The 16,200-nt window shown below is 34.8% G+C and overlaps 1 protein-coding gene across 2 annotated transcripts in view; it reads right to left on the bottom strand.

The window, feature by feature from the left end:
- The window catches only part of CNTNAP4 (contactin associated protein family member 4), a 208,017-nt gene that overhangs the window by 13,428 nt on the left and 178,389 nt on the right, over window positions 1–16,200 (bottom strand). For both annotated transcript variants that reach the window (XM_059492753.1, XM_059492754.1), the window contains 5 exons: window positions 11,545–11,715; window positions 6,401–6,619; window positions 3,718–3,957; window positions 1,930–2,154; window positions 407–540 (listed from right to left, as the gene is read on the bottom strand). In XM_059492753.1, coding sequence (XP_059348736.1) covers window positions 407–540; window positions 1,930–2,154; window positions 3,718–3,957; window positions 6,401–6,619; window positions 11,545–11,715 — 989 coding nt within the window. The remainder of the gene's footprint in view (window positions 1–406; window positions 541–1,929; window positions 2,155–3,717; window positions 3,958–6,400; window positions 6,620–11,544; window positions 11,716–16,200) is intronic.

Raw genomic sequence — 16,200 nt, 5'->3', positions numbered from 1 at the left:
AAAATTTTAAAAGACCTACATTATTATCTGTGTAGTAATATATTTGTACTGTAGTGTAATGCATAATTTAACTAAAAAACTTGAAAATCCAAGACCCAATACAAACAACAGCAGTCACACACATTTACTAAATTTTGAAAATTCAGCCATCAAACAATTACTTGCATTTTCATATGAAATTAGGAGGTGATATTGGCCTGTTGAAACAAAAAAAAATAACATCAAAGAGATTGGCTAACATTAATTTTGATTGTGCATCACGAGAGTGTTAACTTTGCTTTGATTACTTGAGATATTAAGGCACATTTTATTTGGGGGTAATTGCCTTGTTGCAAGTATTTACTGCATTTTGCTTGTCTACTTTTTTATGATAATCCACTTTTTCCCCCACCCCTAACAGAATTACCTCTACAAAAAGTGTCTCCTCCTCTCTGTTAATCTTCACATGCTGTAGTTGTCCATCAGCCATGCTTTTGAAACTGATGCTGAAGACATCAGGATCTTGATGGCTATCTAACTTGTACCTAATCTGTAAACTTCCTGCAGGGATAAAGAGAGAAAAGTTGTAGTACACTACATACACTATAAGCAGTATAGATCATATATTTTGTGAAAGATACTATACAATATATGATCTAACATGCTTCACAGGGGCACTGCAAGGGCAAAACAAATGCTTGATTTGTTTAAGGACTTAGCCATGAGTAATGGATATAAGTGAGAAATTAAAGGCAACAGAATGAGTAATAGCAATGTCAGAAGCTATACAGTGGCAAAAATAGTCATAAACTGTCTCAATTTTGATTACTGACTTAAAATTTGAGCAGAAATTTTATAATTACTTTCAAAATTCAGCTGAGAAAGACTTAGTCTGGTAGCTCTCATATTTGTGACTTACCAAATATAACTCGTAATTCTTGAATAATGTTTTCCCTGTCCAGTCCTGTTAACCTCTGACCATTTGAAAATTAAATTTAATGCAGTGTACTAACTCCTAGCTCACTTTCCATTCCTTATTGCCAACTCCCAAAACACCATCTGTACACAATAATCACACAAAGACTCAGAAGAGAACACAGAGGCAATGTAGTTTCCTGGTCAGAAATTCCTTCTCAGCTGCAGTTGGACCAGAATTTTCTACTCATGCTCTCGAAAAAAGGGCCCATGTCAGATCCAGGCCAGTCATGAGCAACACATGTTCCGTGTCACATGACGGGGAGGATAATACAGCTATTCTATATCCAAATATGTTTCTAGGAAAGCACAGAACCTTCCTCAAGCACAGACCCACAGTGACTGCAAAGATAAACCTGAAAATTTAACTCAGTCCGTGGGGCGCTTTTACTTAAAGAAGAAAACACCTAGATCTAGATGAAAGAATGGAAAGATCTGACTAATAGTTAATGCTCAGCTTACACAGAAATATCAGTAATGTTACATATATTTTTACATACATACATATATATATATATATATATATATATTCATAGTTATATAAGTAGCTTATGAAATAAATTTAATGAAATTACCTCTGATTAATTTGGGAAATGGATAATGCACTTTAAAAAGTATTTTATTTCATAATTTCTTTTGAGGATGACAATTAATAGGCCTCATGAATAGAACACAGCTCACATAAATTTAAATTTTTATTTCCAAACTCTAAAACCCAAACATTTCTAAAGGATTTTCAGAAATAAATATTTTTGACAACATGATTAAAAAACAGTAGTGAAAGTTGAAAGTACAGTAGGAGGAATACTTTTCATGTGGAAAGAATTGCTTGATGCAGCTGAAAAACAAAGATACCATCTAAAGAAACAACAGGACAATATGTAGTTCCTGCTTCAGGTCTGGAAATCCGAGAGAATCCAAGCTGACAGTTATGATGTTCATTAGTATTTCCAGACAACCAAGCTGAAAACTCACCATTCCTGGTGAGAATGACCGAGAGGTATTCCTTGTAGAAGGAGCTGACATAGAGCAGTAAGCTTGGTGTCCGTGTTGTTCGAAAGGCAAATGCGATTGCTTCCCTGGCCAGTGTCATGTCAGCATAGAAAGAAGAAGCATGAGAACTGGAATTTTTAGCTAATGTGTAGTATTCTTGAAAGTTGTATGTCACAGAAGTGCCAGTCCAAAAATAGGCAGAGATCTCTGAAACAAAAAGTAATTAAATATTTTAATATAATGCAAAATAACATTAGAGAGCTTTTTTTTGTTGTTTCGTTGGTATTTTTTTCCTTCTGCCACACCACAGAGTAAAATAAAATGTATTCTAGACTATTGTGATAAAGCTAAAAAGTAAATTTAAATGAAACTAGCATTTAGAACTACAGAGAAATTTAAGACACAACCTGGTCTAAGGCAAAAGCTTATTTAGATGTGTGTCTTAAATATCTGTTTAATGAAGAACATGTTTTTCTAGGTTATTTTCTATTGATCATCCTGGTCCTCAAGCACAGTATATCCTGTCTCGCATGCATAGTGCTCCTACAAATAAGTGGGTGCAGCAATTTGAATCCTAATATTTAGATTAGATATGTGGTAGAAGAGACTGGTCAGGTGGGAGAAAAAAAAAGGAAAATAGAAACCTACTTATGCTCTTCTTATGTTTGAATCACTTAAAGAGAGCTTCTGTAATTCTGTGATTTCTGTTTTCTGCTGTTTTCTGCTAAAAGCAGAAAAGTTTTAGTCTTTGTTCTTAGAAAAAGTCTTAGTGCTTTGGATCACAGCTTTCACACTTCGGAGGAATTTCTTGAAGTTTCTGTAATCTGGTCAAGTATTTGAAAAAAGCTGACTGAAAGTTATTACTTTGGTCACCCCACACTCTTAGCCAGAGAAGCTAGTCTGCCTCTGCTGAATATTACAGTGTGACCATTAGTCCCTTCTGATGCAGAGGAGGAAAACATCATTCCTCATACAGTGCCATCAGACCTGCAGTGCTAGATATGGAAAGTCCAAAGACTTTGGGTCCCTCACTTTTGTGGCTGCAGTGATGACAAGGCAGATTTTGTGCTAATTTAGAGTAACATGAAGTTGTGGCATATAAGCTGCTTAGTACTTTGCAGAATGCATTTAATACATGGAGGAAGCAAGATTTTTTGCAAATCTGAATTACATGCAAACACTAAAACTTCTCAATAATTTTGAAATTAATTAATTAATTAATTCATCCATTCATTTTTGAAATTCAGACTTGTCATCATCTACCATTATGATAACTTCACCAAAGAGCTACTTTAAAAAGACTTGGAAAACGGGTTCAGTCCTTTCTGCAAAGATCTTACTTTCTTACAGCAAAAAGTAGATTTAAGTTCTTCTGTTCCTTGGTTTGTTTTCCAAACTCAGACTTAGTTTTGAGATTACTACTTGAAAGACAGAAATCCAAATGCTTTACCACAAAAATATAGTTCCTAGATTTACTGTAGTATCAAAGAATCAAAATAGTTGCATGAAGATGCTGATCCTCTCAGCATCTTCATGCTATAAGAGGGTAATGTGGTTCCTGCTTAAATGGTATATATTGAAGTTATCTCTGAAAAAAAAGTGTTTAGCAAAACTTACAGATATTGAGTAAATTCAGCTGAATATTTACCAACATTATGTAAAGTGCGTATTTTGCAAGATTTCAACACATCTTTAAGAGGATTTGAAGATCTTGATCTGGACTGTATGATCCTGTTTTCAATAACTGATAAAGCTAAAAGACATGCTTGCCTTTCTTACAGAATGGACCAGCATAGGCGGAGAAAGTGCAGTCACAGGAGAATCCACTGTATTTCTCTCTGCATTTTCCACCATTGTGGCACAGGTTACCATAACTGCTACAATGTCCAGGGCAGCCTGGTTCAACTCCTGGTGTTATCTTCGCTCTCTCTTCCAGATCAAGGGCCATTCCATTCAACCGTAATGAACGAATGCATCCCAAAAATCCTTTCTGCCTGGATGCTGTTCCACCTGAAAATAAATTTACAGGAGCTTTAAAAACATTTAAATAATTGATATGTAAACAAACTTTATAGCTTACAGCCTATAAACAGTATATTATGACTTTCCAACACACAAACTTATTAATATGAAAATATTTATAAGTAGCTTTAAAAGTACATTTGATTTCTGTTTTGTCAAGTAATTACAGAGAGCCCTTGAAGACTCTATTAATTCACAAAAGAGGAGGAGAGGAGGGGAGGGGAGAGGAGGGGAGGGGAGGAGCTCTGTCTAGCATCTTTATTGGTGATTTGGATAAGTGCACCTGCAGTAAGTTTGGAGATGATATTATGCTGGATGGTAGGGTTGATGTGCTGAAGGGTTGGAAGGATCTGGTAGGGGATCTGGACTGGCTGGACTAAGGGGCTGAGGTCAGCTGTGTGTTCAACATACCAGGATCTTGGCAATTCTACATTTTGGTCAAAACAACTTGATGCAAGTCTGTAGGCTTGGAGAAGAGTGACTGGAAAGCTGCCTGCTGGAAAAGGATCTGGGTTTGCTGCTGAACGTGAGCCAGCTGTGTCCAGGTGGCCAGGGACGATGGCATCCTGGCCTGTATCAGCAATAGTGTGGCAGCAGGAACAGGGCAGTGACTGTCCCCCTGTACTTGGCACTGGAGAGGTCACACCTGGAGTGCTGTGTCCAGTTCTGGGCCCCACACTACAATAAAGACACTGGAGCATATCAGGGAACAGGGAATGAAGTGGGTAAAAGGGTCAAGAGAGTAATTCATGACAGAAGCAGCTGAGGGGACTGGCGTTGCTCGGCCTGGAGAAAAGGAGGTTCATGGGTGACCTTATCACTCTCTAAAAGTGCCTGAAAGGAGGGTGCAGCCAGGTGGGAGTGGGCCTCTTCTCCCAGAAAATACTGACAGAACGAGAGGGCATAATCTCAAACTGTGCCAGGGCATGTTTATGTTGGACATCAGGGAGAATTTCTGCATGGAAAGGGTGATTAAGCATCGGAACAGGATGCTCAGAGGTGTTGTGAAGTCTCAACTCCTCGAAAAGTTCAAGAAATAACTGAATGTGGAATTTAGTGCTGTGGTTTAGTTGATGAGGTTGTGTTCATTTAAAGGTTGGACTTGGTGAATTTGGAGGTTTTTTCCAACCTTAATGATTCCATGATACCCCTCAGCTGGTGTCTGTTCTGATATACTTTGTCTCGGAAGCTGCGTCTACTCTTCAATAATAGGAAGTTTAAAGCCCCTCTATGCAGAGAAATAACAGCCAGATTATATCTGACTACCTAGCAGAGGTGATAACTATACAGAGCAATCCTTCGAGTAATGAAAGTTGTTAATTCATTTTTTTTCACTGTTCCTTATTTTTAGCAAATTTCATGATAGCTAACATTTTATTTATCTGTGTTACTTAGCAAGGTGTGTAACCTACATACTCTCTCTCTTGTCCTTTCTTGCACAGCCTACTGATGTTTCTTGTCCTTTGTCCTCTTTTAAAAAGTAAAAGCAGAAAATATTCCACAATGTGTGAGACTGTAAACTATAATTCTCATACATTTCCATTTCTCATTTGGATAAATGCTTCCATGTGATCATCCATTTTAAGTTTTTTCAGTTCCAAACTTTATGTAATTATTTGTGTTACATGGAATATCTTGACATAGCTGTCATTATTTTCAGTTATAATAGACTAAAACGACCTGGTGGTGGCAATTTAAGAACACTATTGTCCTTAAATGTATTCCTCCCCAACCCACAGCAAATAAAACTTACATTAATTTAGTATGAGTTTCTCAGAGAAGGCATAAAAAAAGACCTTTTTAAAAGTAGGGTCAGCTTTAAATGCTCTTATATATACAACATATATTTACACCAGAGACTTTTGAATTCATAATAAGTCAATATTACATTAAGAACACTACTGTGGATATAACACATAGCTCTATATAGCTTTCTGTAATAGCTAAATAAATACTAATTAATTCTATTTTACTCCATTTCTACTTTTTCAGCATTTTTCCAAATGCCTTAAAGTGTTTCAGCTTTCTTGTGCTTAATGTGCTTTCTCGTGTTTCAACCTGAGAAGCTGTGGATAAAGAGACAACAAAATTCCCCTGAAACTACAGAAATGGGACAACTTCCTTTAGTAGATTATGTCCTCTCAAAAAAGGTTGCAAATCTACATCCTTGGATCCTTGGTCCTTCAAACAAACCTCAGAAGAAATAAACTTAATCTGAAATCCTGTTCCGGAGAAACTACTGGCCAAGGCGCTTTGAGATCTATAGTCTCAAAATAGTGAATTTCTGCACAGATTTTTCACAAAGTCTCTCATGCCATCATACAAAGTGTTTTCAAAAGATCTGGTTGGCAACACTTTTTCTTCCCCTCCTCACAACAGCATTTTTTTATTTTTATGATGATCATTAGGAAATATTTTGTGCAGCGCCTACCTACAAAAAGCTGGCTGTTGAGTTGCAAGCGAATATGTCCATCAGGTGGAGCACTGTGAGATCTCTGAGGAAGTTGATCTATTTGCAAGGAAGCCTCTTTGACATTTCGTTCAGCCTTCACATAATGCCACTGGTTGTCATTTAAGGAATTGCGTGATTGCACTATGACTTCGCTAGGCCCATTTCCCACATCAAATGAAAAAGCCACTTCATATGGAGCTAGAAAGAGGGAAGTAGTAGCAGACATTTAAATTATTTCATAATTAATTGAGTCACAAAATAATTAATAGCAGAACAAGATACTTTAAGGTTTAGCTACTATTTCATGGAATAAGATTGACTGTTTTAGAGGAAGAGTTTACTGCAGAGGCCTGCAGCTCATTCTTCACACTCACTGACAGCAAGAGCAATGATTTATGCACCACATAGAAACCAATCAGTTTGCGGACCCCTGGAGAGCGTAGTAGTCAAGAAACAGTGAAATGTGCTAGCTTTGCAACTTTTCAGTTTGGATGAAATGCACCTCTTGATTACATGTTAATTTATTGCTGTTGTTAACTATATTTAAATTATCACAACTGTAATCCAACCAGCATCTTCTACTGTCTATTCACTTTTGTTATTTACTCATACAGCCTCTACGAACATCAGAGAGAAGATTTTGATGTAGTTTATAAAATTATGATTTAAATTGAGTTTTTCTCTGAGCAACTTTCACATTGCACAACTTCACAGTTTGCCTAGAAAATCACTGAACCTTTGCAGGTCAAAATAAAAAGATGAGGCATATGTCAGAATACTGAGGATCTGAAAATTGTGAATATTCTCTCTGAAAGTCTTTCTTTTATATATTGAAAGACAATAATGTATGAAAGAAAAGTATTCTCTTGACAATGGATAGCCATAATTTTGTATTATTAAGGATTTAATTAAAGGATTATAGAGAAGATTCCACAAATCCAAAAAAAAGTTTCGTATTGACATCATTGAATTCTGACAGAAAAGCGAAAGAATTAGGAATCAAGGGAATTAGATGAGCTTCAAACAACATTTTAAACATTAATTACCTGAAGTGGAAAAAAATATTCCATGCAGTATTTTTTACTTTCTTTTCACTTTTAAAAAAGACATTAGATATTTTTAAACATTTAAATCCACTTTAGCCAATCTTTAGACTGAGTAATGTCACACATTTGCAATCCTTAAGCCCTAAATCTTGTTGCTATAAAGCGTTTTTTTTATAATAGTTGAACCTAAGACAGAAAAGTAAAATGGGAAATACATAAACTGTTTCAGTTATTAAATAAAGCATATTGTGCAGTCAATTTAAAAATTGAATGCCTTTTGTAATAAATTACCTCCTCTGCTTAAAAATCACGTTTTACATAATAATAAGAGATAATTGATATCTAAACACAGTTCCTCAGTAAAATAAATTAGCTTTAGGAAAAATTTCTTTTCTTTGGAAAAAGCTGAGAACTCACTCTCTCTTATAGAGGGATAAAAATAAAACCCAACCAAAAACAACCACAACCACACAGCAGGAGAACAAAAGCCACAGAAAATCCATGTGACTGGCTAAAAAGAATTTCTACTGACTGTTACCTTCTGCAGAGAGGTCTTTGTAATCTTCTGGATACTATTGGAGTTAAGCTTGAAAACACAAGTTCTGCTTTGAACTCACTGAATGGGCCTATTGAATAGCGTATCAGAATGACAGATCTGATAAATAAAGTCACTGTTTAAATTTTAAAGGCAAGAAAGTGCACAACAAAGATTTTGAAATAGTGAATTATGTTAGTACCACTAAAAAATTCATACAATCTCGAAAAAAGGAAGCAAATCCCTGAAGTTCCACATATGAAGGCTGCAGTAACAAGAATGGGTTCATGGTCATCCATTGTAGTGTCTGAAGACTAACCAGAATACGTCAGAAAAAGTGAAAGATATCATCACTTAACATTCTATAATATTATAAGAACAATACTGCAAATTTGAAAGAAAACTTGGTTTTATAAGAACCACCAGGAGAATATGCCATGGAACGTGGAAGGATGATACTGGATTCTAAAATATATTATCTTGCAACAAAGGACATACGCACAGAGCACTTTGGTCGTTTCTTAGGTAGCAGAAGAGAATGCATCCTAGGTAGCAGAAGATAATGCACCCTGGACTTCTGGCACAAAAGTATTTTTTGGGTCCTACATACACTGGTCTCACTTAAAAACTATCCAAGCATTGCAAGAACTCTTGTAACCCTAATGCATTCAAACACAGGCAGAGCACAACTACAGACTGGCAAAGGGGAGTGGAAGTTGATGGCAGTCATGGAGAGTGGTCAGTGGCTAGCTGCGGCTAGAACAACTAACAGAAAGCACAGCTACAGAGAACCATCCAGAGTATTGAGTGTAAGCATCATGTGCAGAAGCAGAAAGTGATTACCAGCTAATATGCTACAGAATGCAAAATCCAGCATCTTCCATAAAGGAGGAAGTTGAACTGCACTCATCCTGGACAGTAAGTCGCAAATTTGGGCAAAGGCCACCAGTAGTTGCATATTGCACTGTTCTGAACTACTTCCAAAGCAATTGCAGAAGCCCAGCCAAATCAATACACCATTCTGTTTCCAACCCTACTTTAAATTTCTATTTAACTCTTTGGAAATAAACCTTCAGTGAGCATTTAATATAAAATAACCAGACCTTTGGCTAGAGAACGTAACCTTTGGTCCTGTTTAGCAGAGTGTACCCTTCAGTGCTGAATCAGCTTTGTAGCTGTCAACCAGTATTTCTGCAGTAAATCAGTAATCAGGAAGAAGTTCAACATGCAGTTATAACTTATTGCAAAACAAAAATAAGGGATTAAATGTCTTCTTTGAGACAAGTATCTTCTTTTATTTACCCTCTCTTTTAAAATACAGTTAGGATGCAATGCACCATTTTTGCAATAGTGTTCTAGAATGTGTACACAGATGCACTACAGTGTCTATAACTTCATAAAATCAGCAGAATAGCTCTAAGTCTCACATTTTGTATTATATTTTTGGATCTGACTTTTTTGTTTGAAGCTAGACTTCAATGTCTAAAGAACACTCCCCATAAATAAAATAATTAGATATAAAGTTTGGAAACAATCAATATATAACAAAAAATAAGTTTTCCTAAGCACTGAATGTCAAATGTTAATGATATGATAAAGTTTTAAACACTTTCTCACATCATCATCCTAAAGAGCAACATCTGACATCTACCTTATTGTTATTTATTATTACACAAATAAAAAATATTAATTTATTTGAAACTATTAGTAGTACACAAGTGTAGGTTGGTAATTTACATTCACATTTTTTATAAAGGATGTGGACTTATAAGATGATGAAATATAAGTCATCTTATACCATATGAAACACTCAAGTTAAATTTTTTTTTGAGAAAAATACTCTTGATGGAAATATATATTGCTCACCTCTGACTGATATTTTCCACAATAAAAGCAGACAATTCTGGGTCCACTACAAACAATCCTCCACTTGATTTAGATATGACATACAAAAAAGAGTGGGTCTGTCTACTCAACAAATTAGGGTGTTTATGGAGATGAAGAAATATCTCTATATTCCATACAAAAATGAGAAAACTTTGCTTTTTTAGATGCTGAAATTATAGACTCATTCAGCCTTTTGCTTTCTCTCACACCTCCCTATTCATATAAAGTCATTTAAACCCATAAGTATGCAGTGGTTTTTATGCTTATGAATGAATGGGACAAGTGACATGAGTCTGTCTTCATATTATTATTCTGAAGAAAAACTTACAGTCTTCTAACAAATGTCTGAATAAATTCAATTCTCAGAACCATTCCTCTAATGCTTCCATGATTTAACTGTTTATTTTGAAAATGGAAAATAATTTATCAGACAAGACCATCATCAGTGCTTCAGAGAGCCTCCACTGAAGTGCTGATCCAGTACATTTTCTGTATTGCATGACACTGAGTTTACCTTTAAACTGTTCACAGAGATTTAACAGAAGGCAGTTCACACTGCCAAAAAAAACCTGGCAAAAACAGTGTTGACAACAGGGTAGTTTTCAAGTACAGCACTATAGTATGAGATGATGAAACACAATTTCATTAAACACAAACCAATAATCTATAATTAAACTAATATAAAAGGTGTTTCCCTGTTTGTTTCATTAACATAAGATGTTAACATGGACAAAAAAAAAAAGCCAAGAAAGCAGAATATTTTATTTTTAATTTTTAGTTAATGTTTCTATAGCAATATTTTGCAAAACAACATTTATATATATATATTTGTACTCTTCTCCAGAAAATATGGGAGGCTGATAAGAAAATCCATTTGGAAAAAAATGAGGAACTGTCTAATCTCAAGGTAAAAATTGTTCTAATAGAACAATTTTAGAGAACTCTCAGAGTCACCAGGCAAGAATAAGACTTTTCAATTAATGTGACACTTCAAATTAATTCAAAAGACTAATGAAAAAATGCTTTATCCTTTCAAATACTCTCCTTTTCAATAATGAGCAATATAAGAATAATACATTGGATCAACTAAGATAAAGGTTTCATTTTACATTGGTCACCTTATGTCAGATTTAGTGGGATATTTAATTCTCTGTTATGCAAAAAAAATTTATTGCTGCTTTTAAGTCTAAGGATTTGTGTCTGCATAAATTAAAAAAAAAATTGAAGAAAAAAAAACAGAAAGAAAAAAGATGAGAATGTGTGACTTAAGATACTGTGGCACAAGAAGTCTGAGTCTCACACGGCAATTGAGTGATTCTTCCAGCAGCCACATATAATGCCTGGTCTTAAAATTGGGAGGAAGAGAATTTGGTGGTAGAGATGCACTGAACACAAGAAATAGAAACAGTCTTAGCAGTGAGGGGCTAATTGCTGTGCTCTTAGATTAAGAAATCCCCGGGGCAGAAAATTTCTTCAAATGGATGCTTGTTTGGTCTCAGTGTGGTAATTTTTTCCAATAATAATAAAGATTTGGTAGTAGCAGTAGAAGTAAAAAAGGTAGAGAAGAGTTTTTAAATACTCCTCCTTTAAATTAAATGAAATCCAATTTTTATAATAACAACAACAACAACAAAACCATCAATCACGTTACTTACACTGCAACTCTATCCTTATGAAGTCTTGAATTCCCAGGTTCTCTAAAAACACTCCTGAGGATGCAGTAGTTTTAAAGAAAAATGAGACATCTGCACTGAATTCTCCATGGAAGGTGGGGAAATGCAGGTAGGATGTCTCTGTGTTGAAGGAAGCTGAATTCCAAAATGTTCCTGGTTAAGAGAATGAAAGGATGATAGATACAGTGTTATCTAACATTTTTAGTGTAAGTTTTATAACTGATAAACAAAAGAAAATTCCCAGGTCTAAGAATGGGTTGCAGTGTTCAGAGGGTCTCACATCCACAGAAGCTTCCGCATTAGCTCATAACACAAAAAGGTATGCATTATTGGGAATGTAGAATAATGTTTCACCAAGAATAAGGTGCTTAGCTCAGGCAACAAAAAAACAATTATTAGGAAACAAAATTAATTTCATCTCAGCTGTGGAGTCCGGTTATGGCCTGACGTATCCTTTCGTGAAGTAAGCAAACACAGCAGCTATGAATGAAGTACGTTACCTACATTAAAGTAGTATGGCTGAGGGAGCTGTTTAGCCTGGAGAAAAGGAGGCTCGTGGGGACCGTGTTCTCTGCAACCGCCTGAAAGGAGGGCGTAGTGAGGCAGGGCCCATTGTCTTCTCACAGGTTACAAGTGACAGGATGAGAGGAAATGGCCTCAGGTTTAGATTAAATATTACAAATATTCTTTTCACTGAAAGGGTTGTAAAGCATTGTAACAGACTTCCCAGAGTGGAGTCATAATGCATGAAAGTGTTTGAAAAACTTGTGGATATGGCACTTGAGGACGTGGTTCAGTGGTGAACATGCAGGCGGTGCAAAGCTAACAGCTAAGACCTTTTATTATAGATTTACTTATATTTAACCTTTACAATTCTAGGACTAGTTAGTACAAGCAATAACTATGAGACTTATTAAATATATATTTTACATAACAAGAAAAAGAGACTTGTTACTGTTGCAGTCCAGCGAAATTTACCAGATATCTCAAAGAATGCATGACAAATATCCTTGCAATTACTGTAGAAGAAATCAAGGAAGTAAATTGGAAAATTTAATAAATCAGCATAGATATTTTCCTGGTTTTATTTATTTTTAGTAAGCATCCAATCATGATTTGCGAGGTTTTGTTATTGATTTTTAAAATGCTGAAGTAAAATCTCTAATATCACCTTCTTCTAATAAGGACAAAAATCTTCATTTATGGTGTTCAACTAGAAGTACCTGGTTAATATACCTGAATCATTACAGATATATCAGTATTTCTTTATTAAACTATATTGCTTCCTAAACAAAATGATACATTTAATATTTTCTTATCTAATTGATCAAGCCTATTGAATATTCTCCTGATAATGTTGTGATCTCACTCTTATAGTCATGTAGTACTATAATTCTTGCTCCAGCCATGTAGTGCTTTTAGGATGGGAAGGGGAAATAAAAAAAAATATTTGAAAATTTCTTTCTTCCCTGCAAAAGCAAACCTTATTATGCAGTTTATATGGAGGCCTAATCCACAGCCAGAGAAGTACAATTAAAGTCCATTCCCTCATTCCAGCAGAGTTTTTACCATTTTTGGAAGAGTTTGGAACCCAAACGTAGAAAACCCTAGAAAAGCAGCATGGGAGGATTTTCACACATATTCTGGCGATTGCTCATTATGACTTTTGACACCCGGGAGTACTGCCAGCTATCACAAGTTAAAGCAGCCATCGGGATAACATTTACATGGTAAGGCAGCTGTGAACAGATGGCTCGGGCTGGGAGGGGAACATGTAGCTTTGCACCTCACTCTCCTGTGCTGCCTTATGGGCTTCTTGAGGTTGCCAACCTGTGAAAAGTTTTGCCACCAGACAAAAGCAGCAGCCTTACATATTGGCATCAATTTTAAGCCCATGCTCCTCAACTGTGTCAGGTCATGGCTCCCACAGAGCAAACTTCACAACTGTTGTGACTAACAGCTGTGTATCACAGCTACTTAAAAATAATGGGCTGGCTGATACCAGTAATTCCAACACAATAGGAAGTTTAATACTGTAATTTATACAAAATTGGTACAACATTGCCAGCAATTAGCAAAGAGGCAATAGGAGCAGTAACAGTCCAGTAAAGTAATGATACAATTAGTTTCACAGAAGCATTTGAATGATACTTGTAAATCAAAATGGAGTCCTTGGGGGAGGGATAGGAAGTTTTATTTTTTTCTCTCTTAGTTTAGTGCTTTTTCTTGTCTAACCATTCTTTTTCTCAGCTCTGAGAACTGTGTAATTTATTAATGTAAAGATGCTCTATCGATCAAGCAGCTTAAATACAGGCTTAGGAAAAGTATATTACAAAGTATCTTATATTGTTGTAAATCAGGGTGGGAAAAGAATTTCTTAACTTTACAGCATCTGGCTCACAGTCTCCCATTTAGTTTTCTGGAACTGCCAAACACCATTTTGTTAGAAAATCAATATTATTTAGCATTTTATCTAAGCTGTAAGACTGGAGTCTTCCTATGAGTAAAAAGAAGGAAGATCCTAATATAAATTATACATGAAGTTATTTTTATTGAAAAATATACATATGTTTTTGGCATATATCAACTAGCCTTACCAACGTGACACTGTAAAACAAAAAAAAAGGGACAATAATAATAAGACAGATAAATTAGCCTTCTCAAAACAATTGTGCAATTGCAATTCATAGAGCTCTTCAACTTCCTACTCAAAACTGAAATCTGTTCATCATTTGTGTCAATTCCTTGTCATATCTCTAATGGCTGCATCTTCATTCTGTCAGCAGGGACACTGAGTATTGAGCCAAAGAAAATAAAGATCTTATGTTGTACATTTTGTACTTTGGGATTTTTTTTTTTAACTCTACGTTCCACAGATAAAAGTCCAGAAGGGACTAGTTCAATGTCTGATATAACACAGACTATATAAATTCCCTGAATCAGTCTTGTCTGAAAAAGAGAATTTAGTCTAGGAAAAATATTCAATTGATTGCATTAAAAATGTCAATTTATGGAAAATTCACAAATGCTTTTACTGTCAGTTTGTGCATATGTATGTATTCACATACAGTGTAGCTTCAAATCCCAAACATTAAATACATTCCTGATTTTATCTCCTGCTTTCAAGAATATCATTTGGAATTTCTTCCTCTGTGAAACTCTTTTTAAGTTTAACATATCACCTTAGATTATACCCAAATTCAAACAAGGGATTTAAATGCTTTCACTAAAAAATGAACCTCAACTTCTTAAATACTATCCTTTAACCTTACATTCTCTTCATATATGTAAAAGTGTAATCACAGACTTGTATTAAACCTCTTGATTATGCAGGAAGCTGCAAAGAGGACTAAAACAATGTTGATTAGACTGAGGTTAGGACAAACATGAATTAATAACAATTGATATAAACCAAATAAAGGGGAAGAGTTGAACACGCGGTTTACAAATACTTCTGCTATTGAAAGTGAAAGACATGTCCTGATTTCTCAGGGTACTGAAGAGAGATGAAACAGGCTTTTTTTTGCCAAATTAGAAATTTACTGCACTGCTTTAATGAAGGTATTGCAAGTGGTTGATACAGTTAGTCTCTGTTACATCCAAAGCTGACAATATTTCTTTTTTTATTTAAATGTCAAACAGAGAACTCACATTGAATGGATTATCTGCTTGCATTTACATGCTTGCTCTGTCACTCTGCAGTTGAATTTACTTTTTTTTTATTCAGCCAAGTAAACAAGACTCCATCAAATACCTTATTAAATTCTATTGGTGTCCTCACCAGTATTACCCTTATCTTTATTAATGTAAATTCCTGCTGAATGGTATATAATCTTTACAATGCATTATATTATCTATAAATATGCATTTATATTATTTTTTATAAGGATCTAAATCAATAATTTTATTTTTGGCCCAAGAATTAGTTTTATGCTGACAGATTATAATCAGCCATTTAATATACATAATTTTGGCACATTAGCCATATTTCAGTATTTTGGATTTATTTTTATGTCCTAACACTTACTGGATATTCATAGTAATAAATAAGAATATGTCTACTCAGCCCTTGTAATAAAAAGAACAAGAACAAAAACCACCCAACATAGAAGGGTGGGTATTTTTAATCTACTCCCACTAACTGACTCTATTGGAATTTATTTAACATCTAGCTTTTACTTCAATAATGACAAAAAAAAATGAAGATAACTTTCTTTTTTCATGAAGACCATAAAATTTATATCTGTTAATGTACCAAAAACATTGTTCATTCTCATATACTTCAAAATCTTTCCTGTTACTCTTCTTAGTTAGTGTTAATCATAACTTTCACTATAGTTAGATACATTTTTCAATCTGATGCCAGCTGTCATACCATACAATTTATTAAACATATTGTAGAGCAGAAAAGGGATTATAGAAATGAATCAGTAATAAATCAGTACCTCATTTTGAAGGTGACAGAAAAGTGTGAGTCCTATCTTGGCATCTTATAGTAAGGTAACTTTATAAAAATGCTGAAAAAAATACATAACACCTGAATGTAATTTTTAAAAACTTTTATAAAATAAACTATGTTGTATTTATTTTATTTTGGGGTTTTTTCCTTACCGAAGGCTACCCTTTCCTGCCTTGCTC

Source organism: Ammospiza nelsoni, chromosome Z (genome assembly GCF_027579445.1).
Source record: "Ammospiza nelsoni isolate bAmmNel1 chromosome Z, bAmmNel1.pri, whole genome shotgun sequence".
NCBI lineage: Eukaryota > Metazoa > Chordata > Aves > Passeriformes > Passerellidae > Ammospiza > Ammospiza nelsoni.
Note: the sequence above shows the minus strand (reverse complement) of the source record. Positions and strands in the feature narration are given on the sequence as shown.